This window comes from Eretmochelys imbricata, chromosome 8 (genome assembly GCF_965152235.1).
Source record: "Eretmochelys imbricata isolate rEreImb1 chromosome 8, rEreImb1.hap1, whole genome shotgun sequence".
Taxonomy (NCBI): domain Eukaryota; kingdom Metazoa; phylum Chordata; order Testudines; family Cheloniidae; genus Eretmochelys; species Eretmochelys imbricata.
The window spans coordinates 56,129,154-56,153,818 of record NC_135579.1 but is presented as its reverse complement, the minus strand read 5'-3'; the positions used below and the strand labels follow the sequence as shown (position 1 = coordinate 56,153,818).

Here is a 24,665-nt window from a genome sequence, read left to right as displayed (position 1 = left end):
TTTACTTTTTTATTTGGGAATAAACTGCCATACACTTTTATAGTAATATAGAGAAATACTTAATATTTTAGTATAATTATTATTTTTCACTCTAGATACCTCTTTTCCCTTCAACACACTATTGTTGTAAGTGCCAGTTGTCCACCTGGCTACCATCCTCCACCTCAGAGGATCAGTAAGCAGGTATTTAGTTGGTGAATCGCTCTGATAACCCTCAAGCTCATAGATGTGAGATTTTCCTAATCCTAGCTCTAGTACTGACTTTCTGGTTTGCTTTCCAGGACATAAGGATTGAACTCCAATAAGAAAGGCCTCGTATACAGCAGAGAGGTGACATACAGTGTACACTTTACTGGTATATCAACAGGAGAAGCTAAGATGCGAGAGGGGAGGAAGAGGGGCTAAATTACAACGTCTCCCTACTAATAATCCTCAACGTTTAGCTAGCAATCAACCAGGGGTGCTGCTGGGTGTGCTCAGGTGTGCTTACAGTGGGGGTGCTCAGAGTCTTTGAATCAAACTGTAAAACCTGTATATGATGGAAACCACTTTAGCATCGGTTCCAGCACCTATGCACACTACACAATGGGGCATAGTCGTGGTGGCTCTAGGCCCAGTGGGCTTCTTTCTGCAATGCAGCAGGAAGGTTATTGCCATTACCTTTGGGACGTTTGCGAACGCTTATACTTGGCTCTGTAGCTCTAAAGCACGGTGTCCCGTTGCAGCACAACGGCGGCGGCGCAACAAGTATGGGCAGCAAATGCAGCCCAGCCGCCCGCAGCAGGAGGAAACCAGTTCTGGGCGGCGACAGTAGCAGCGCGCGGTAGCTTCCCTTCCCCTCAGCTCAATCACCTTCCACTGCCCTACTTTGCAACACGAGGGAGGGGGAGATCTTAACGCTGAGCTGTCAGACGGGACTAGTTTCTCGGCGGAATGATTCCAAACCCTACTCGGCTTCCGGGGGCGGAGTGTCTCTGTGAACATTGGCGGCGCCGCGCGCGGACGGGGGCAGTTGCAGGGTCTGGAGCTGGCTGGTGGCGGCAGTTTAGCGCCTTCCCCGCCTGTGCGCGCGCTCACTCCGGTCTGAGTCGCCTCCCGTCCCGATCCCTCTCGCCGCCGCGGACATCCCCGCCGCCGCCTCCGTACTGGGCTGGGTCTGCGTCTCCGAACCGACTTCGTCTACAGCCTGGAAGCTCTCAATATGAACGGTGTCGTCTGCGCTGAAAGACACCAGGTACCTGGCTCCAGGGCCGGGGGCGAGGGAGGAGGCCCGGGGGGCAATGAGGCTGGGCTGGCGGATTCTTTCTCTCGGGCCGCGTAAGGCTGTGTGAGTCCGATGGCCGGGCCGCGCGCGGCGCCATGTTGGAGCACCGCGTGTCGTAGCGCGGGCTGCACAGCTTGGCCCGGGCTGGCGCCCTTCTTCACCTGTAGCGTGGCGCGCGCGCGCGAATGGCGGAAGCCGCCGCCTGGAGCAGGGGCCTAGCGCGCGAGCCTCGTCCGCCGGCCTCCCGCCTGGGGGAGTCCCGGGTCACTGCCGCTCTCGGGGAGACGGGCACATGGTTTTCGCGTGCTAGGGGGTCAGTTTCTTGGGGAGGAAAGGATAGTGACTGTGAGGCTGGGCGATGCCTTCCTCACCATCCTCAGACCCATTGCCCCAGTTCTCCTTGACAAAGGAAACAATGCGCCTAAAGCCACACTAGCTGTGGGGGTTGCAGGGAACGTCGTGTCGCAACCGCTTCTGCGCTCCCTGTCTGCAGTGTGGCAGAGGGACGTGGATTGTCTCCCTCCCCGATGTTTCTTTTGTTCCTGTCTCCACGTTGCCGGCTCCTGTTGCCAAGCCCATGGGATTGAACGGCGGCTGTTCCGAAGGGAGTGGACATTTTAGCCAATCCAGAGCTGGATGCATAATGCATGTTGAACAAGGAGACGGCTACAGTTCTTTTGTGGGGTGGAGGTGGGGGCTAGTGATTTAGGTGCCGTGGGCTGTCTTCTGGTTTCGGATAAAAAGATTCACACAACTAAAATTCAGCAGTTTAAAATGTGATGCCTTGTTGCAACTCTTTCATCCCTTTGTCCCATTTCTGAAGGGCTTGCTGGAAGAAGTAGAAGTTGAGTACCATTACTTCTCTAGAATCGTAGGTTTTGCATTTGAAAAAACAACTTAAGGTTGCAATGATATTAAAAATATGAACAGTGCTGTCTTCATGAAATCTTGTCTAAACTAGGCTTGTGTCTGAAATTTCCCAGAGTTCAGTTCTACTGGTGGTAGCATGGCTAGAGGGCTAATGTGAATCAGTGTGTCAGTTGGTGGGTAGTGACTTACTGGAGGGTGGCATGGCCAGAGGCTCATAAGACATTGAAGATCTTATTACAGTGTAAAGCAAAGGAAAGCTTGCTCCCCTACTCCCTGCACATACTTTCCCTTGAGGGTAAAGTATTTTGTCAACCTCTGCAAACACACATGCCCAAATTTATTATATAGGCTTGATACTTTGACTTGTTTGTTGTAAAAATGAGGGAGGTGTTTAAATATTTTTTGACTTCCTATAAGGGGTTGCCAAGCTGGTGGAGAGGATACATTGCTGTATCTTAATCTCCATGTCCTCCGTATGTGCTCTGAGAAGTGGTAGATGATGCAGATAAAACAACAGTGGCTAGTCTGCATTCCTGCTTTCTGCAGTTGCTATCATCAGCAGAGTTACCTCATTAGTAGGAATAGAATGAAATTTTAGAGAAAAGACAAGCATATTCACCTATTGTCTGCAAAGTTCCAGTGTCTCAATTGCCTCTCCTAATTTTCCCAAAGTGCAGTAAAGTGAAAACTGACCAGTTTTGTCAGTTTCACTTAGCAGCAATACAAACTTAAAAGAAACAGGGCAATTGTAACTTGATGCTGTGTGGAAAAGCTGAGTGGAGGCAGAGGCAAACACTGGAGTTATTCACTAGGATGGAGGACCCTGAATATAGGCTGTGGAATGGTAGATATGTGGAAACACACCATCACCTCAATAATTGCAGTAGCCAGGGGGCTTGTGGATGGGGGAGATAGTGTGGTGTGAGAAAACTGTTCTTTCCAGTAGCTACTAGTGGGGGTGGGCTTCAGATGTCAGACACCTGCTAGCTGGGAGCTACAAAAGATGAAGCCACCAGACACACAGTACTGTGTTGATTATATTAGCTGTCATAAGTTTAGATTTTGAAGCACAATATGCATCCTCGATGGAAAATTATTGCATTGGTGAGCTGCTGCAAGCAAGACAAATTTGACTGCTTCTTTTCCCAATAGCTTGAGTGGGGGGGTGTGACTTGGCTTTTTATCTGGCCAGTGTTCAGCTTATTAGTGTTCTGGGAAATTTTACATGTGAAAAAAGGGAGTGAGTATGAATGAGGGAGTAGGTGTATGGTAAGTCAAGGGAGAGTGATTATTGGAATAGAGAGAGAGAAGTGTGAGAGAAGTAGGAGAGGCAGAAAATATAGAAGAGGTTTAGAGGACATGGTATCTAATGTGTACTCCTGAGGGCATTCTGTGCCAAAAAACTAAAAATTCTGCACAGAGTATTTTAAAATTCTGCGAATTTTATTTGTCAAATAAATGTGGAGGCTCCAGCCTGGCATTGGAGAGCACATGCCACTGGCTGCACAGAGGTGGGAGATCACTGTGCAGCTCCATCTCTTCTCGCTCCCACCCCACCCCGGGGGACACAGACCCGTGGTGAGGCTGCACCCAACCCTGACACAGTGCAAGGACCAGGCCTGCCCCAGAAACACTCCAGGACCCTGCCTCTTCTTGCTAGGTGCACTAGGTATTGGTAGGCAGGCTCAGCAAGGCAGGATCCAAGTTTGGAGGGGCTTAGTGTGGGGGGATCCTGGTGTGAGTTGAAAGAGTTCTGTGTGGGGCAATCTGGGTGTGGGCGGGTCGGTGGGGGATTCAGCTGTGGGGAGGATCTGGATGCATAGGGGCTTGTTGAGGGATTCTGGGTGTAATGGTAATGGGACTCTGCAGGGGGGTCCAGGTGAAGGTAGTTGGGGCTCAGCGGGGTGTGGTGTGGGGAGGATAGAGCTTGGTGGGGGGGTCCAGATGCTGGGGGAGTGGGGCTCAGTGGAGTGGGGATCCAGGTGCAGCTGGTGGGATCTTGGTAGGATGGGGATACGGTAGGTAGCTTGTTGGGGTGCTTCAGGTGCAGGGGGAGTGGGGCTCGTCGGGGGGGTTCTGGGTGTGCGGGGGTGAGGCTTGGCAGGAGGCTCTGGGTATGAAGCGGTCTGGTTGTGTGCATGGGAAGAGAAAATCCTGTCCTCCTCAACTCAGCCGGGACTAGCAGCTGAGCCTGGCGCAGGGTAGGAGCCACCATCCAGGTCTTCCCCAGTCCCGCACCTGCCCCACAGTGATTTACCTTTCTGCAGGCTGCCCTGGGCTCCCAAAACATACTGCTGGGGAGGGTCGTATGACCGCTCTTGTAACTTTCCTTTGCCTCTCCTTTAGAAAGTCATTTTTCTGTGGGGAAGTAAAGAAATCGGTGCGGGACATAAGTTCTGCACATGTGTAGTGGCGCAAAATTCCCCCAGGAGTAAATGTGGAGGGTGGAAAGAGGAAAAAAGAAGCATGCTGAAAGCAAGTGCATCAAGAAGGCAGACATAATGACCTAATCTGGGAAAGAATTAAAACTTTCAGGAAAGAAAAGGTGAAACAAAATTTAAAACATATTAAATAGAAATTTGAGATATATTTTCAGCTAACAAATATGTTACAGTAAATTCACTGACCCATTTTTCATTTGGTACTACAACTAAAGATTATGTGGTTATGTCACCTCCTTGTTACATTTTTTTGAAGACATTGTAGTCCTTAATGACCATTCCAAGATCTCTCTCTTCAGTAAGTTGCGCCGCATACATAGGACTATACTCTCTGGTCTAGAGTGTGTTGATATATCTTAAATACATTTAGTCCCTTTTTTAAACTATCTTTATCTCAGATACAAATCCAGACATACAAAGGTGACATTTATTGATCATTATAAAAAAATGTGAGAGAGTTCAGGATAACTCAGGAAGGAAACCTATTCATGAAGACTTTGGGTTTTATATTCTGGTTTCTAAATAATGAATGGACTACAAGTAGACATAAGTGTGACCTAAATTTCTTGCAAAATAGAACATGAAAAGCAAGAAAGCCTGCTGCAACTAAAAAGGTTTATTGGGTTAATTAAGTTCCTTTTTATTTGATCATAAAATCAAATTTTTGCTACAGGATTTTATCAAATTTTAAAATTTAGAGTCTTAATCCTACAAACACAAGTATGTGGGCCTGGCACAAAAAAACAATGTTCTTTTGCTTTTCCCACAATATTAAGGGAATGTAGCGTTCAGGGAAAGAGCTGATTGACAGCAGTGAAGATTGGAAGAGTTTATTCCAGAAATAAAATAAAATTAAAAAAAACCCAACAGGCAAATGCAATCCAGGTTTATTCATATTACCGTGTTGGTGTATCTCGTTACTTTTCTACAGGACAAAATAAGTAATGTCTCTTCACCCATTCAGTCTATGGCACCTCTAAAACTAATGTCATTTATGATGGTGGTTTATATGTAGTGAACTCCTTTTCAGTAGAAACTGCATTAAGACTCAAATTTCTTTCACGTAAGACACCAGTTACTATAGAATTTGGCAAGATTTGAACCACAGACCTAGAAGCATAACACTATATTTTATTACTGAAGATTACTTATCTATCTCGCAGGAGTGGGGGGGGGTGAGATTCTGTGGCCTGCCTTGTGCAGGAGGTCAGACTAGATGATCATAATGGTCCCTTCTGACCTTAATATCTATGAATCTATTCAGACATCTAGTTCTCCAAATTCCTTTCTATGCCCAACAAATATAATTATTTAAACTGTTTTAAGAACAGTATCAAAATAATTTCAGTATAATATTTTTAAAGCAGTCGAGTGTTTCTTTAAGTCTGATTTTAAATATTAAATTAAAATGAACTTTTTTGGTTGTGGAAATTCAAAAGTCTATCTTTCTAAATGATACAATGTATATGAGAAATGTTGACTTGCAAATTTAGACATTTACTCTTGTATTTGTTAAATTTCAGTTTCATTGTTAAAGGATTCTAAATAAAGAGTTATGTTTTTTATTTAACTATATAGCTTAAAGGGACATTTTGTAGTTGATTATGCAGCATTTCTGTCACTGTCAGAAAGTGGAATGAAGTTCTGGAACAGTCTTCTAATAGGAATCTTGGCGCAAACAACTGAATTAGTTTTGAGAGAGAGCTGGACAAATTTGAGTGTAATTGTATGATGGGGTTGCTTGTGATGGTAACGGCTAGGGCTCAACAGCTGGGGCTCACTTCAGGTTTACATTTTATGTTTCTAAAAGCTCATGCTTCAAGGTTTAGCTAGCTGCCTGCAGGGGTCAGGAAGGTATTTTCCCTTCCCCAAGTGTAGGAGGAGGAGTTGTTGTTTTTAAATCTTCCTCTGAAGCATCGGGGATGGCCACAGCTGAAGTTGGGACATTAGATAGGGAGGGCCAGGGCTCTGAGTTAGCACCAAGCATTCCTCCTCTGATGCTTGGCTGACTGGTTTTCTTGCATGATCAAAGGGTCACTGATTCCTATCATGGTGTAGGGAGGGAATTTTCCCCCTGATCAGAAAACAGTGACCTTGGGGGTGGGGAATTGGCAGTGACCTTGGGGGTGGGGAATTGGGGGTGTTTCTTCCTCTGCAGCATGTGTGTATGGTCACTTGCCAGCATTATCTCGTGGGTATATCTCACTTAATCATTTCCCTTCCATTGTGGGCACTTTGGACGCTGGTGAACCTGGGTCCATCCTGTTCTCTTCCTGTGGCACATAATTGTTTGCAGTGTAGTTGTAGCTGTGTCAGTCCCAGGATATTAGAGACACGAGGCTCGAAACATGTATCTCTCCAACAGAAGTTGGTCCAATAGAAGATAGTACCTCATTCATCTTGTGGCACATAATTGTTACTCTCCTGTGGGCTGTAATGCTTTGGTCTAATTTTGGTTGTTGGAATTAGTGTGTGGGTGCTCCGTGTGGTGGCCAGGAAGTCAGAGGAAATGCTCTAGTGGTCCCTTTTGACCTTAAACTCTATGACCATTACTTTTTGCCAGCTGAGAATGTATTGAGGTCGCCATTAAAAAATGTGTGAGAGTACTTGGAACAAAATTTGTGAGGATAGATTATATAGAGAGAAGTTAACTGTACAGTTAAACATTCTAGCCCTGGATTTGAAAGGGATATTAATTGCTTAATCTGAAACATAAAGTACTGAAATTATTTTGTTTTATATTTAATTATTAACTTTTGTTTGGTTGTTGCAGATTATGATGCATGATTATCACAGAAGAAATTCATGTCTATAGCTCTTAAGGACTTGATTACATCATTTGCAAGCCTGCTAGTTTTGGAATAGTCATTGCAGCTCACAGGACACAACCCGTCTGCCTGCACTTCAGCAAATTGTCTTCATATAAGAAGATATTAAAGTGACGTGCTCTGATTTAACACGCCATTACTATTGGATTATTTAAGGTTTCCCAGTTATAAATTTACAGCATTATATTTAGCAGGTGAGTTAATGCTGTTAATTAAATGTGTATAAGATAAAACATATAATTGTAGTTAGCAAATTTTTGTTCTGTTACTGTAATAGGCAGACATAACATAGAATTTGACTATAAATGAAAGTGCATGCAAAAGAAGAAGCTTGTAATTAAGTGAAACTTATAATTAGTATGTTTATTTGTGGTAATTTACTCTAGTAAACGATTGAAGTAATTGGATTTACATCTGTGATTTACAGGGTTTTTTTTCATAAGGTTTATCTTTCTTAGTACTAATCTTTACTCTAGTTTCCAGTCTGACCTTAAAATATTAAAAAAATTAAATCTTATGCTAATTACATGCCTTTAATTGCAAACTAAAAATGCAAATTGTTTTGTAATAATAAATTAGAAATAGCATACTTCATGTTCTTTTCTGAAAAGTTGTTTGGCTAACTTTATAGCGTGGGATTTTCAAACGCATGTCTAACATCTTCATTAGGCACTTCTGAAGTTACATCCTCATTTTCTTTGTCAATCCTACAGGCTTCTTTAAATCTGAAGTCTAGTCAAACTCATCAAATAAGTTGTCACTTCAAGTACTATTCTGCCTCTGAGTTTCCCTGTCCTTTTTTGAAATTCTTGCAATCACACTTTTCTGTTTCACCTATAACTATGTGAATGACCCACACAAACAGAAGTGACTGATTTGACTGAGTCCAGGGAAACTGACTACTCATAAATTGCTGTCAAATGCACAAAGTAAACTTTGAAAAAATAATTTCTCCTGTTATAATAATTTTAGGGTTTAGCTACATGATGCTACAGTGCAAACTACAGGAGTATGAACTGTAGAGCATTATTAACTGCCTGTGTAGACCCTGCTGCCTCAAACTAAAAGTTACCTGCTGTGCGTTAATATGACTAGATTAATGTGCACTGGGTGCCTTTTCATTTATATCAGAAGAGTCCACACAGGGCAGTTAGACAGCTCTACAAATTAATTCACTCTCCTCTAGTTTGCACTGTGGTGCTATGTAGATCAGACCATAGGCATTATTTATAAATAGGTAAAACTGCAGGTAGAAAAGACTTCTAACTTGATAGTGATCCTTTAAATATATGTTTGCTAATTGTTCAGGATGTTTCATTCTAATGTTATTACATAAAGCTAAACTTTTTAAAGATTTTTTGTACAGTTGAAAACTGTATATAAAGTAGGCCTTAAGAGTAGTTTAAACAGAAGGTTGAAGTCCTGGCACTTTTCAACTATGAATTTGCTTTCTTTGACCTCTGAAATGGTTATATTGTGCAGACCTAATGAACCATGCATGGCATGGAGTCCAGAGAACCAGGGGAAATTAGTTCAGATGAACATACAGCACGAATCTTAGAATCATAGAAATTAGAGATGGAAAAGAGCTGTTATCCTCCCCCTGCCAATGCATTTTGTCCAGTCTAGTTTTAAATGGGTCACTGCTCTTTATTTTATTGACATCAAACAAAGCGTCTATATATTTTGAAAGAAGGAGCTGGTAATAAGGAAATAGTTTATACACTTTGGTGCTGTGTATGTAAACTTTACAATTGAAAGACGCTTACTTTTTTTTTTTTTTTTGGACAGCCAAATCAACAGCAAAATGATTCCTAATGGGTATTTGATGTTTGAAGATGAAAACTTCATAGAGTCATCTGTTGCCAAATTAAATGCGTTGCGTAAAAGTGGTCAGTTCTGTGATGTTCGGCTTCAGGTAGGTTACAAAGTGTCATCTGGGTGCAACATTTAAACAGTGCTCTTTGTTGTCTGTATACATTGATTCTGTGACTCTTAAGACTTTAGAATCTGATTTTCCATGGGATATAAATTCAGAGAAATATAGTTAAAAACCATATATTGATAGTTGAAAATGTAGCCGTTTAATTCATCTGGTGCAAATTGAAAAAAAAGTATATTGATAAAATAATTTTTCTAATATATAGTTACGAACAAGACTGCATAATACTTTGCATTTTTGTAATGTACATTCTTAATTTTTTACTGTCCTCTCATGTATGTTTTTAAAATAAAGGTATGTGGACATGAGATGTTGGCACATAGAGCAGTCCTAGCTTGCTGCAGTCCCTACCTGTTTGAAATCTTCAACAGTGATAGTGATTCTCATGGAGTTTCTCATGTTAAATTTGATGATCTCAATCCACAAGCCGTTGAAGTCTTATTAAATTATGCCTACACCGCTCAGTGAGTATTACTTTGCTAATAAGTAATAAGAGATAAATATTAATATTATTTATTTTAGAATAACACCTAAATTTCTTTAATAGGTTGAAAGCTGATAAAGAGCTAGTAAAAGATGTATACTCTGCAGCAAAGAAGCTGAAGATGGAGAGAGTCAAGCAGGTATAATTTGCAGCTACTACAGCAGTCCCATTATTAACCTTTGAGTGGCAGAGAAAACACTATATTTAAAGTGAACTGGACACTCAAGTGAGATTATACTGTGGAAAAGTGATTAAAATGACTACTTGTCGCTCAGGCAATCTGTTCTTTGTGTACTCAAAATCATATGTACTGACTTTTAGTGACAGAAAGGTGCTTACGACTTCCACACCTGTTAACGCTGTCGAGCCAAGATAACAGAAACGGATTTTGTACTGGTGTTTTATCACTAGAACTGTTGACTTAATTCCAGTCAGTTACATCCGTGCAAGCCCACTGAAGGCACTGAGCTCGCAGAGAAGGCATAGTTTGGGCTGAAAAACTGTAACTCATATATGAATATGAATAATCCCCATTGACTCTCAAATTCCTGGTTGTTGGCAGTCTGTTTGTAAACAACACATTCGATAGGGGAGACAGGCTACAAATTCATTTAAGAATAAACAATATGAACCTTGATAGGTGCTTAGATAATATAATGTGGAGGCCATAAGTACTTAGGTAGATTTTATTTAACAAAACCACTAGAGATTGAAATGTTGCCTTTCTGAAAGAGTTGACCAGAAAATCTGTATCATAACTATACTGTGCTCCCTTTCTATGGTATCTTTCATATTAAGTGTTTGCCATATGTTGAAAAAGAAATGTATGTATAAAAGTGTAATATGCTACTAGTAAATTTGGGATATTACTCAATTTTTTTTAAAGGTTTGTGGTGATTACTTGCTCTCTAAGATGGACGTTCAGAGCTGCATCTCTTACCGGAACTTCGCAAGTTGTATGGGAGACTCACGTTTGTTGAACAAGATTGATGGTTACATTCAGGAACATTTGTTGCAGATTTCAGAACAGGAGGAATTTCTCAAGCTTCCACGGTTAAAGGTTAGTAGCAATTTAAAGCTGTTTCTTTAATCTTGTAACAAAATAAACCTAGGTAGTTAAGGTATGAGGGATAGAACATAAGAACGGCCATACTGGGTCAGACCAAAGGTCCATCTAGCCCAGTATCCTGTCATTTGATAGTGGCCAATGCCAGATGCCCCAGAGGGAATGAACAGAACAGGTGATCATCAAATGATCCATTCACTGTTGCTCATTCCCACTTCTGGGAAACAGGCTAGGGACACTGCCACTGCACATACTGGCTAATAGCCATAGTAAGGTAAACAGTAAAAATCGCTGGTTCCTTTTTCAATGGTGGAAACATTTCACACATGCTTCAGAGTAACAGGCGTGTTAGTCTGTATTCGCAAAAAGAAAAGGAGTACTTGTGGCACCTTAGAGACTAACTAATTTATTTGAGCATGAGCTTTCGTGAGCTACAGCTCACTTCATCCGATGTGACGAAAGCTCATGCTCAAATAAATTAGTTAGTCTCTAAGGTGCCACAAGTACTCCTTTTCTTTTCACACATGCTGAGTTTGCAGAGTACTTTTCAAATTAACACCGTATGCTAGCATTTTATATAACATTTTTCTGTTAGAAGTTTTCATTAGATTACATTCATTGGTGCCATGACACTTGGTTGTGCATGTTACATGCGGTCTTCTATTCTGAGAAGACTTAATATCTAAAGTCAAAATTAAAGGATGCAAAATTATCATTTCTGTTGCCAGGGTGTAGGAAAACAGCCAGGGGCTGACCATTGGTGGAATGGTAAAGAGTAGTATATGCATTCATTTTCAGTATGCAGAGCTAGAAAATTCTGTCCTGTTTTAATTTCTTTAGGAATAATTAACTTCAGTAAAATACTGACATGCTGTAAACTTATAACTTGTATGCAGTAGTGTAAGATGGACACTAACTACTCTTATTTTTAACTCAAGCTTGAAGTAATGCTTGAAGACAATGTTGGCTTGCCTAGCAATGGCAAATTATACACAAAGGTAATCAACTGGGTGCAGCGCAGCATCTGGGAAAATGGAGACAGTCTGGAAGATCTAATGGAAGAGGTTAGTCTTTAAGAAAATGGGATTAAATAGTTTTAAAAAAATTAAACTTCTGTGACATGAAGGATGATCCCTTTTTTCTTTTATTTTTTTAACCATGACCCTAAAGAATTTAAATTTTACTATAGGTACCCATAAGCTGAGAAACGGGGGGGGTGTCCAGGTGAGCTGAATGAACTGTTCAGTCTGGTCTTCTGCTTTCCTTTTTTGTTTTTGTTTTCTCACTGTGTGCTGTTTAACAACTTCAAAGTGCATTTAACTTTGCTTTGGAAATGGGGAGGTGGTACTGAAACTTGCTGTAGATTCTTAAATGTTTTCTTCCACAGGTTTTTTTGCTTGTTAGTGAGAAGTAGGTAAAAGCTTCTAATGGTTGTTCCTCCCCATTGATTTATCTCCCCATAGGTTTATTAACAAAACTAGGATACCAAGGCTGAAGAACCAAGAAGAAACCTCAAGTGTATTGACACGTAATGAAGCAGCAGTCCTGCCCCAGTTCTCCTAAGAAAATCCGCTGTGGGCAGAGAACGATGATGATGATTTAATGGTGTTTACTTACTCCTTTACAGGATATCTTATTTTTAATGTTTTGTGTGTTGTTTAATGGCTTTACTCATGAATACCACTAGAACAGTTACACTGTGGGCAATTTTTTTAATATCTGCATTTGATGGAAATCGTAGCAGAATTCTAAATTTTTAACTTGCTTGGAAAAATGAAGTTCACAAAACCTGTTGCTCATCATAAAATCTTTCCAGTTTGTTATTCCAGGCAAGGTAGATAATCAGAATACTTTTGTATAGGCAAAAGTACATGTTTATACTGTCAAATATATTCTCACATGTATGTTTCCCCTTTCAATAGTTATTTTTTAAAATGCTCTGATTTTCCCATTTGCAACTCAAGTGTCCTTGATTAATGTATTGCATTTGGTAACAAATCATGGGCAACATTTTCTCCAGAACTTACATTTTTGATCCCCTCTTCCAATTCCTTACTTTCCTTTTTAGAATCCAATCTTTGGCTTCACATGCCCCCCCCCCTCCTTTTTTGGGGGGGGGGCCACAGAAAGCATTGTGTTTGCAATTCAGAAAACTTGTTTGCAGGGAATAACGAATGCTTGCATGAGATTGTGGATTTGTATAATTTATTCTGAAAGATAATGTACATTGTACTTGTGATATATATTAGTTACTGTACTGGTAAATAATAGAAGTCCTTGAAAAATGAAGATTTCTTTCAAGCTGATAAATCAAGGATCGTTCAGCCGATATTTGAAGACTTTCACCATGACGTCTGCTTCCTTTTAATTTTGCCATTCTACTAGATTAAGATGAGATGACATGACGAGCTGTGCTGGAGAGGACCTTCTGGAGTTTGTGTAAATCTGCCTGTTGTTAAGTAGCTATGGAGACAGCAGCCACATGGGTATTCTGTTCCTGTTTTGCAGGTTCAAACGTTGTACTACTCAGCTGATCACAAGCTGCTTGATGGAAATCTACTAGATGGACAGGCTGAGGTGTATGGCAGTGATGATGACCACATTCAGTTTGTGCAGGTACAAAGTGCACATGGTCTGAGGTTTCATCAGGTACAAATTTGGTTAGAGCAATTTATAGCACACCTAAAATCTTGTGTACTATAGTAAAGGGAAGAAGCAGTATCTCGATGATTAATGCAGATGGGAAAACATTTTGCAGAAACAGCTTCTGTGTTGGTATTGGCGGTTCACTTGCTTCATCTTGTTGTTAACCGTACTAATTTCAGTGCTAAATGTGTGTTTTTAAAAACAAAACCCAGATTATCAAAGAACTGAAAAGATACAGAAGAGGGAGGCAAGTACAAGAGATGCTATAATAGAAATATTAGAAAAATCAAATTTAATATTAATAGCTTGAGAAGGGTGTGGGAGTGTCTAGTTTACACAGTTCATATGGATTAGAAGATGTGGATGCCATGACTGAAAAAGGTAATTGGCTAAAAACAAGAGGGTGCAGACTGAATGCAAGAGGAGCCAGGCATTAAAGGAATTCTAGAGAAATTTCTCTGCGCAAAATCTAACAATGTGTAAGCATGGACTTGCAAAGGAGGCAGTAAATTCTTTTGATTGTAGGGCCAGAAGAGTGATGTAATAGATATTCAACTTTCATCTGTGTTTAAATTCAGGCATAAGTCACAAGTTAAATTGAATTTGGTGATTTAATCTTAGTTCTTATTTGTTCACATCCTTGAAAAAATAGACAACTTTGCACAATTATTAGTTTGAGCAAGAAGCAGAAGTATGGAATAGTTAGAGGTTGAAAGCCAGAGCAGAGGTATATTGGAAGAGTTGCGCAGGAAAGCATGTTCATTTGTCTTCAGCTATTGTGGTTAGTCCTTGATTTTATAAATGCCAAGTTCATGAATCTTCCCACTTCTATCTTCTCACCCGCCAAACTTTTTAACTAGTTCAAGAAAGGAACTTAAAAAGAAATGGATGGGCTGATAGACCCAAATAAGAGTTACTGTGTCCAAATTTGAATTGCCTCTAGTTCTCATATATTGAGTTTAAATGCAATTTTACTTTGATTTCTGAAGTCATAGGAATGAGAATTGCAGACAGAAGCAATCTGGTTTTGGTAAAGTTTTTTTTAGTAAACTTTAAAAATACATTTATGGTTGCATAGAGCATGGATTTTAAAAATGAAAATCTGTAAAGAGAAGAGTTGAGTAAATAAACCCCGTTTGCCTCAGTGGTATTTAATGATTCTATTGGATTAATTTTGTTCCGACTCAGTAGATCAAATATTTATTGGCAGTTCTCATACTTGGAAGCCAAGGACCAAAGTAAACTTAACTCTGATTTTTTTTTTTTCATATTTGCAGAAATTAGGGCAAATATGTTTAAATTGTGTACAGCAATAATTTTTTTTAGATACACTATCATGGAGGATTTAATTCAATCTTTAAATATCCTTTTTTCAAATAATTTAAGGGACATCCATGTATACAAAAAGCTGTAAAAAATGCCTTGGTGGGATTTAATACTTGAGTTTCACCATAATGGGGAGGTGCGAAAGAAGACCAGACCCGTTTTAGTTGAGATACAAAAACAAATACATTGTTTGGTCTCCTCAGAAACATATAACTTGTTGGGTAGTTGATCTGTTACAATGTAAAGTAAAAGAATGTTGGCAGATGACAGAGCCTTGCCATGTGATATATATATGGTTCAGTGCAGAGTATGGGAAATTCTTGGTGGAAAAGCTTATGGATAATCTTAGATTGGGAGCTAGTATTTTACAAATCTGGCTACCTTTTCTTAATATGAAAAACCATACAGTTCAAGGGTCCACACAGGTGTAAGTTTCACCTGTGGGGTTTTAGAACATTGTTACACTGAATTAATAGAATTTGATAAATGTTGGACTTTTGCTCTTTACCTGGCTTCTACTTCAAACATTGTCAGTGATGTGATCTGACATAAGTTTTTTTCCTCCATATCTGTTAAGTCTGAAAAATAAATAGCTTATAAAGTGAAATACTGAATAAACTATACTCGGGATGAGACTCAAGAAAATAACCCTTCCTTGCAAAGTATTAGCATAAGAAAAGTAAGATCAGAGAAATCACTAAACAGGATCATAAAGACAACTGGAAGCCAAATCACAAACACTTATTTTAGATGAAAACACAAGAATAGCCATATTGGGTCAGACCTATGGTCCACCTGGTCCAGTATCCTGTCTTCCAACAGTGGCCAATGCCAGATGCTTCAGAAGGAATGAATAGAACAAGCCAGTTATTGAGTGATCCATCCCTGTCGTCCAGTCCCAGCATCTAGCAGCCGGTGCCTTAAGGCCATCCAGAGCATAGGCCTGTGTCCCTGACCATCTTGGCTACTAACCATTGATGAACCTGTCCTCCATTATCTTATCTAATTCTTTTTTGAACCCCATTATAGTTTTGGTCATCGCAACATCCCCAGGCAATGGGTTCCACAGGTTGACTGTACTGTGTGAAAGGGCCTCTAATCTGAGGAATAGGAATCTATTAAAAACCAATCAGAAATGGGCATTGTAGGCTTAGCCCAAATTCTGAGAGTGTTTGAAAATGCATACTTCCATTTTATTAAGCCTGGCAAAGAATGTGGGTTTGTTTGGGGGTTTTTTGTTTTTTAATCTGGAAGATACAGGAAGTGTGAAAACGCTTTGTCTAGTGAAAGTGCATGCTTGACTTCTAAAAAGGAGTTCAGAGGCATATGATTTCTAAGGCTGAGTCTGTGATAGAGGCTCAGGTAGTGGTATGAGATGAAATAAATACTAAGGTGGGAGTAAATCGACTTAGGTGTTTTAATTATGTAAGCAATTCTATTTAAAATTTAGGTGTGCTATAAATGATGCTTTGCAGAGGTGGAAACGATCAAGCATTTTCCTCAGTTGTGTGGATTAGTTTAGAGAAGTAAAGGTAGATCAAGGTGTGGTCTCTGGCTAGGGTTCTGTAGCTGCCTTTTGATTTTGCAGAAAAAGCAACCACGTGAGAACGATCACAAGCAGATAAGTAGCAGTTCCTCTGGAAGCTTTTCTTCTCCAAATGCTACTGTACAGAGTCCTAAACATGAATGGAAAATTGTTGCCTCCGAAAAGACTTCAAGTAAGTGTCTACACTTTTTTGTTTAGGGTTTTCCCTGTTGCACATAATCATAGCATCTGAGCACCTTCCATACATTAATGAATTTCCTTCAATACCCCTATGGGATAGGGAAGTATTGTCCCCATTTTACAGGTAGAGAAGCAGATAAAGTGAATTGCCCACAGTCACTCAGGTCTGTAGCACAGCTGAGATCAAAGCCCAGATATTTTGAGGCCAAGGATGGAACATTTTGGTGAATTGTGAGGAAGGTGGACAACTGCATTATTTACGAGTGAACCATGAACAGAAGTTACTCTGGGGGGGGGGGGAGACTTCCGCCTAAAATGTTTTCAGATTGATTTATGGGTTTTTTTAGGTAGAATCTTAATTGAGTTGTCTGATACAGTGCGTCTGTATAACTGGAGTGAATTTGGAGTCTGTAAATCTCAACTGTATTAATATTTTAGAATCTCCAGACTTGTTAGGGTTAAGTATAGGCTTATATTTGGAAGCCACTAGTTATTTTAAATATATAGAAAAGTTTTTAAAAATTGTTTTTCAGGTAATACCTACCTGTGTCTTGCTGTTTTGGATGGTGTGTTCTGTGTGATTTTTCTTCATGGGCGTAACAGCCCTCAGAGCTCTCCAACTAGTACTCCACGACTGCTGAAGAGCATGAGTTTTGAGATTCAACCAGATGACCTTATAGAAAAGCCCCTGTCTCCAATGCAGTATGCTCGATCTGGGTTGGGAACAGCGGAACTTAATGGCAAGCTAATAGCTGCAGGTAAAAATACCATTAAAATAATTAAAGCCCAAACTTGTATGGATTGAACCATGTCTAATATACAGTACCTTCCATAACAAAGTGATCTGAACAGGGTTCATAGATTCTATGCTAACTTTAATGAAGCTAGTAAACAATGTTTAAGACTTGCTTTGATTCCCAATAAACTTCTTGCATGTGATTTCTTGTGGCTTACTGTTAGGTGGTTATAACAGAGAGGAATGTCTGCGCACGGTAGAGTGCTATGATCCACGAAAGGACCGTTGGACTTTTATTGCACCTATGAGAACACCAAGAGCCCGATTCCAGATGGCAGTTCTAATGGTATGTGCAGATAAAAAAAAAAAAAAAGCATTTTCTTGTGATGTATAAATGCCCATGTAGATTATTTGGATTTTGTGAGAGAAAGTAAGGATGGGACAAACAGATTTAGATCTGAAATGTCCACAAATCCACTCAAAGGTATTCAGAATTTCTAGGATAGTGTTTCAAAAAGAAATATTGCAGCTATGCAGAGGATATTATGATTTCATGCCCCATCTGCAAAGTGGGACAGTTAGTGTTTCAGTATTCAAAAGCAGCCAATTCTATAGGTTTGGCCAGGAGGGATTTTATTTGCTTGTATGGGAATTAGTGAAGAAAACACTTTCTCGGTTTGACTAATAATTAAATAGAGGGGTTTAATCTGTGTCCATTAGAACATGCTGTGCTGAGGAGAGCTGACCCTAGAGACTTCTGGAAATAGTTCTGTCAAGCATTCACATTTTTCTTCATTTGCAGTGTCCTCCTTGGTAGCTCCAGCCTTTGAGGAGGTTGTTCAGCAATGATAAAGATATTGTTCAATTACAGATGCAGAGATCCCTGACAATGCAGAAAGACCGTTTTTCTTAAAATGTAACTTAAGTTTCAGTAATAAATGCTGATACACTAGTCTTGTTTGGTATCTGGTTACATCTCTGGGGTTGTATCTTGAAAAGCTGGATTTGTCAATCCTTAAAAGAAACATACAGGTTCGCGGTAAACTACATCATATTTAACTGATAACTTAATTGTTCTTGTACATCGGGACTTCCCCTTGCAATTTCTGTTGCTAGCAGTTGAGTAATTGTAATTAATACCAATGAATTGCTATGGAACAGAATTAATTTCAATTCACATGTGAAACAGTGGTTGTTTTTTCTTCCACTTAGGGACAGCTGTATGTTGTAGGGGGGTCAAATGGCCACTCTGATGACTTGAGTTGTGGGGAAATGTATGATCCAGAAATAGATGACTGGACTCCTGTTCCAGAACTGAGAACCAGTCGTTGCAATGCAGGTAATGGCTGTTTTGTTGACTGTGGCTGTTTAGTTCCTTACTAATTTATTAGATGATAATCACTTTTATTTATATACAAACAGGAGTATGTGCTTTGAATGGTAAGCTGTACGTTGTTGGTGGCTCAGATCCTTATGGGCGGAAGGGACTGAAAAATTGTGATGTGTTTGATCCTATAACAAAATCTTGGACAAGCTGTGCTCCACTTAACATTCGTAAGTTTGTTGCGCTGTTTTTAAAAGGAGAATTTTAATGTTGCTGTCTATGTGCATATTTTATTTCTAATAAAAAAGGTAGCTGCCATGCACTAGCAAGTCTGTGTTGCTAAAGTCTTAGGAGTGATGGGTTTGTGGTTTTTTGGGGTCTGTATATAACTGATGGCTTCTGATTTGTAGGTAGACATCAGTCTGCAGTATGTGAGCTAAGTGGATATTTATATATAATTGGAGGAGCAGAGTCCTGGAATTGTCTGAACAGTGTAGAGCGTTACAATTCAGAGAATGACACCTGGACTCTGATTGCACCTATGAATGTGGCTAGGCGTGGAGCTGGAGTGGCTGTTCATGATGGTAAGTTTCGAATCTTTCAGCCAGTTAAGCAAAGGATTGGCGGGCGGGGGGGACACGACGACATTCCACATGCTTCCTGGGCTTGATTTTTATAAAGGACTTCAGACAATGGAAGTTGTATCTAGTGAAATCATCATCATCCATTATCTAGATAAACAACATTCGAACACTAATGGGAAACTGTTATGGAAGTAATTCTGAAATAAGTACAGAAAACGGGTGTTGGTAACCAAGAGAGCACAAGTAGTTTGGTGGTATTGGGAGTACACAAAACCCCTTTTCCTAGATTTCAACCTCCCTTCGTGTTGACTTAGTTTAATAATTTATTTTTCACAAATGTACACAAGTAGAGGCTCATGAAGTAGAGGCTTATGGAACATAAGAGGTTAAACTTTTATCATTCCCTTTTAAATAGGAAAACTCTTTGTTGGTGGAGGCTTTGATGGTTCTCGTGCTGTCAGTTGTGTGGAGATGTATGACCCTGCTAAAAATGAATGGAAGATGATGGGAAACATGACTACTCCAAGAAGCAATGCTGGTATTGCAGCTGTGGCAAACACCATTTATGCAGTTGGAGGATTTGATGGCAATGAATTCCTGAATACAGTTGAAATCTACAACCCAGAGTCAAATGAATGGAGCCCATATACAAAAACTTACAAATTTTAACCACTTTAAGTGCCCCTGGCAAACTAACAGGCTTAGTGATGTAATTGTGTTTTAGTAGAGGTACATGTCAGTAGGGTAGGGGAGGGTATAGAAGTTGCCAACAGCAACACAAAGCTTTTGCATATTGCATACTATTAATGTGCTGTATATACTTTTTTTGGAAAGATGAAGGGTGTTGTGTATTTTTGGATTTTGTTACTTAAATTTTGGAAACTGATAATATTGCAAGAGAAAGTAAGAACTGATTGGGCATATCATTTCAAGAGCTTCCCCCCCCAGTGTTTGTTTTGCCAATTTGCACATTTTTTCCCTTAGAATGTGTGTTTGGGGCAGGAAGAATAGGGTTTTCGGTTATAGACAGTTGGTTTTTCAGGCTCCCCCACACCCCAGTAACTGGAACAGTCTGTAACAAGAAGCCTTATTTAACATATACAATGCTTTTTTTATTAAAGTTGACATGCCTGCCACTACTTAACCTTTTATGATTGTCTTTTTATAACTTTTTATATACTCAGCAGAATATTACCTGTTGAAGTGAAAGTGGCAGATAGTTATTGAGGCAGAGAGACAATCTTGGCGTTCATAGAGATGGAGTGGGATATTTAATTTACCACTGTACATGAGCATCTAAGCTTTTGCCTCTGCTACAGTATTGTACTTTAGTATGCAACACTGATCATTAAATTTGAATGGTGTTTCTGAACATAACTGAATTTTTATTTAAAAATCATTTTAGCTCCCAATATTTTGACACCTGTTGAAGGTGCTTTCTGTACAGCAGTTTTATTACAAGGGTTGAGCTAATATTTGTAAAACCTGAAGTGTTCATGGTTTTAGAATATTACTAGTGGGTGATAAACACTTCTTAAAATGGTATTTATTTTTCTAATAGTGCAAGCTGACAAATGTGCTATAATATGAATAGTACTTAATTTGTTTCATAAGCACTCGGTATTATGGTTTGATTCATTTTCTCTATTCATATGTAAAAGTGTTGGTTGGGATGACTTGGTGTCTGTCTAATGTGTAGTGCTGCACATCCAACTTTCTTGGTGCCAAACTTAGCACTTAATGCTTGCTGCTGATGGAAACACATTAAAAGGTACCTTTCAGGAAATCCTTGCACCACAGAATTACTATCAATGTTGTAGTTGTGGCTTTGTTCACAGGTCACTAACAAGCTCTTTATTTAAAAGATAAATCATCATGCAACACAAATGGAAGTGAACCTACCCACTAAAAGCAAAATTTTAGGATTTGCTAGAGCAGTGATATTCAGGCCTCAGCAGCCAAATTAGCCATCAGCAGTACCCAGAAGTGCCATAGTAGTGAGTTCATTGTTTCATTTACTATTTTTATTTATATATTTTTCTCACAGCAAAATGACTGACCAGGTTTTCTACAATTGGTTAATACTGAACTTAATGTGGCTCATTCAGCATTATTCTAAAGCATAGCACTTCCAAATCTAAGTAAAATGTAGTCAGAAAAACTTCAGTTAAAGTTCTGATCCATACAACTAAATTAGCCTAGGCTTAGGTCTAATGTTCCACAGTGAGCACCCCCCAGCTTTTGTCAATCTTACTCCTTTCCAAGTCTGTACAGCAATGATACTCCACACACTAGATCTAACTATGGTGGGATATTTGAGAGGTGGACCCAAATGTCATAATGCCCATGAACTGAACATTGTTTAGGTATTGTTGGCTCATGACAGACCTTCATCCATATTAAATCAGTTTTAGTAACTGGTCAGAAAATTACTGAGAGCTCTCTAACTTTTAGCAGGCCTGGGGAAAAAAAGTATGTATATGTAAAATACATGCTGTGATGCATTCCTGACACACTACTGCTGCTTTGAAGAATGAAATTGTCAGTGTTTGAGGACAACATCATTGACAGTATGTCATGAACAATCCTGAATTTTTTACCCCAAGCATACTGGGTACACATTAGAACAATCAGAATAGGGCAGCAAGGTATTTTTAAAAACATTTTTCTGCAACTCAGAGCCTGTACTGTAACAGCTTTTGAGACATTTGTGAATTCAGTACATAGAATAGTATAAGAATATGAACAAAAGAAACCTTTCCCCCCTAAGGTGGTAGAATTTGCTTGCCAGATTTTATCAAGACCCAAATAAAATCTCATCCTGCTCTTTTCTATAAGTGATTGGACCCATTTGCATCTACATAAAGTGAAGATTGTGCTATTTTGAACAGCCCTATTTATTAAGGAGTTATACTTCCAATAAAGCTGTTGAAAAATCAGTGAAACAGTTTTACAGGTATCTCTGGTCTCTGTACAAGCAAATAGGTAGTGTTAAAGGGTAGAAGTATTGTAACTAGCTGTAGAGAAACTGAATAGCTGTGAACTGTTTCAGGAAACAATCTGGTTATAATTACATTCCAACAGCAATGTGTGCAACTTGAACAGCAGCAAGGGAAATCATTTGAAGGTGCCCAGCAGTAGAAAAGTTCCCTTATAGATAAAGGTAGGTTGAAAAGGTGTGTGTGTTGGTTTTGGGTTTTTTCAGATAACTATGTAAAAACCACCCAAATTTCTACTGTAAGGGACAGGACAAATAGAATTACTAATCACTTATGGGTAAATAAAACCAGTTAATTTAGAGAGGAAGCAATTTTTAAGCAGTTTACTTGTTAGTACCTGTTTAACTTGTACACCTAATAACACTAAGATCTTACCTACACCTTCTTTGCTTAAGGACGGGAAATTCTCAGCCCTTTGCTGTATGTACTGGTCTGAGTTTTTAAATTGATCACTGAACTATCTTTCTAAATTGATGAAATCTATTTTTTCCTCCATTTTGCCTGTCATGTTTTAGGCAGACCAAAAAAATTTTTCCCTCAGGCTTGTACTTAAAGGTGTTTGAGTACAATAGCTTTTGTAGATTTGGTCTTGAGCCTCTGTTTCGCACCACACTGTTTTCTTGCTTTGTTTGTGATAGAAGGGAGGTGTTTATAGGGCTGTCTTCTATACTATACAAAAACACGCTTTATTTTTTGCACTTTTAAATTAAAGTGGTCTAAATAGTTGATGTATGTTAAGTGTTCATCTCTGGAAGATGAGATTTAACATGAATGCCAACAATTAATGCTGCTGGTGGACTCCTGTTACTAGCTGAGTCGGGGGCGGGAGAAACATTTTAATTCAGGAAATAGATTCAAGTGTAAATTAATTAAACAGCACAGAGAAAAACGACTAGATTTTGGTGGTTCTAACAAAGTTTTCCATTTTATTTTTAAAAGAGTACAATTTAAGGAAGGGGAAGTTCAAGGGAGGAGAGAACACTAACTCAAAATCTGAATTTGATAGTAGTATCATAACCAGCCCCTATTTTTGGCCTCCATGTGGACAGATGCATTGCATTGTGTAATACTGTATTCCAGCTGTGCCAGTTGGCAACATCCAACTGTTAACCTCTCTCTAGAAGGAAAAGAAAAGATGTATATTAAACCAACCTGTCAGTCAGTAACTTATAAAATGTCTATTTTGAGACCAAAGCTGCATATTGTTATTCAAAGTGTTTTAATTTTTAGAAGTAACATGGTATTTTCAGAGAGGCTGTGCACGCAATCTTGACATCTGCTAAAAGTGCCATCCTTTATCTATATATAGTTTTAATCTTTCAAGTAGTAATATTAGTGAGTTTCAAAATAAGCTAAACATTCCCATCCCCAGCTGCATGCTGCAAGAACAGAAATCACTATCACCACATTTATGGAATTAACATTTACCTAGACAGTCATGTACATGGAATAAAGTTGCCCAATGTATGCAATTGAAACTACAGATTTGATTTTAAAAGCTCTTTTCCACTGAAGCTGTTTTTGAATTAAAACAATTTATGTAAATTACACAAGTCACCTTTTCCTTTACTTTTGATCTTGTCTTCTCAGTTTTTCCTAAGATTGCCTCATAACAGCCATTTCCACAAAGAATTTAAAATTAAAGGCTTAAGTATGTGAGCAATCTCAGACTTCAGTGAGACTACTTGTATGCATGAAGTTAGGCACAGTACTTTGATGAATTAGAGCCTATTTGCTGTGTTTTCTGTTTTCCTACAGTAAACATCTCAGTTTTTACGGTAACTTCATCTGAGATCATTGGAAAGTTTATAAAGGTTGATCATTGTATGGCCCTGATGCTCAACTGCAGCGAAAGAGCATACAGTGCAACTTAGCTACCTAGCCATTAGATATGGGGTTCTCAAACTTCATTGCACCGTGACCCCTCACCCCCTTCTGACAAAAATTACTTCACAACCCCAGGAGGGGGAACTGAAGCCTGAGCCTGCTCAAGGCCCACTGCCCTGGGGGTTGGGGCATGGCAAAATCTGATCCTCTCCGCTCTGGGGAGCCAAAGCTGAAGCTTGGGAGTTTCAGCCCCAGGCAGGGGGCCTGTAACCTGAGCCCTGTCTTGCAGGACTGAAACCCTTGGGATTTGGCCCTGGGCAGAGGGCTTGGGCTTCAGCCCCCCAGCAAGTCTAAGCCAGCCCTGACAACCCCATTCAAAGGGGATCATGGCCCACTTTGGGGTCCCAACCCACAGTTTGAGAACCGCTGCACTAGAGCTACTGGAGCTAGAAGCTGCCCCGATGCTACAGACAAATCTGTGACCTTCTTTTGCCCTGTCCCTCAGTCTAGAAAATAGTAAGTGGAGTGTGTGTATTTAACTTTCATGGGATTCTGTTAGTACAATCATTAACATTTAGTTTAGACATGGCTTAATACTGCTC

General features: G+C 39.6%; 2 protein-coding genes across 5 annotated transcripts in view; one reads left to right on the top strand and one right to left on the bottom strand.

Annotated features, from left to right (window-relative positions):
* Positions 1-24,665, bottom strand: part of SWT1 (SWT1 RNA endoribonuclease homolog) — a 157,409-nt gene that overhangs the window by 66,413 nt on the left and 66,331 nt on the right. For 3 of the 4 annotated variants that reach the window (XM_077823957.1, XM_077823959.1, XM_077823958.1), the window contains exon 19: positions 23,134-23,353. The exons of the other annotated variant lie outside the window; for it this stretch is intronic. In XM_077823957.1, coding sequence (XP_077680083.1) covers positions 23,248-23,353 — 106 coding nt within the window. In that variant the 3' untranslated portion in view covers positions 23,134-23,247. Of the gene's footprint in view, positions 1-23,133; positions 23,354-24,665 lie in introns of those variants that run through there. 4 annotated transcript variants of the gene reach the window in all.
* Positions 1,013-20,614, top strand: IVNS1ABP (influenza virus NS1A binding protein). The gene is made up of 15 exons (XM_077823962.1): positions 1,013-1,234; positions 7,349-7,597; positions 9,195-9,321; positions 9,640-9,809; positions 9,893-9,968; positions 10,716-10,889; positions 11,834-11,959; positions 13,404-13,511; positions 16,456-16,585; positions 17,127-17,351; positions 17,554-17,675; positions 18,542-18,668; positions 18,752-18,883; positions 19,064-19,237; positions 19,653-20,614. Exons 3-15 carry the CDS (start codon positions 9,211-9,213, stop codon positions 19,904-19,906), a joined length of 1,929 nt encoding a protein of 642 aa, XP_077680088.1. The 5' UTR covers positions 1,013-1,234; positions 7,349-7,597; positions 9,195-9,210; the 3' UTR covers positions 19,907-20,614.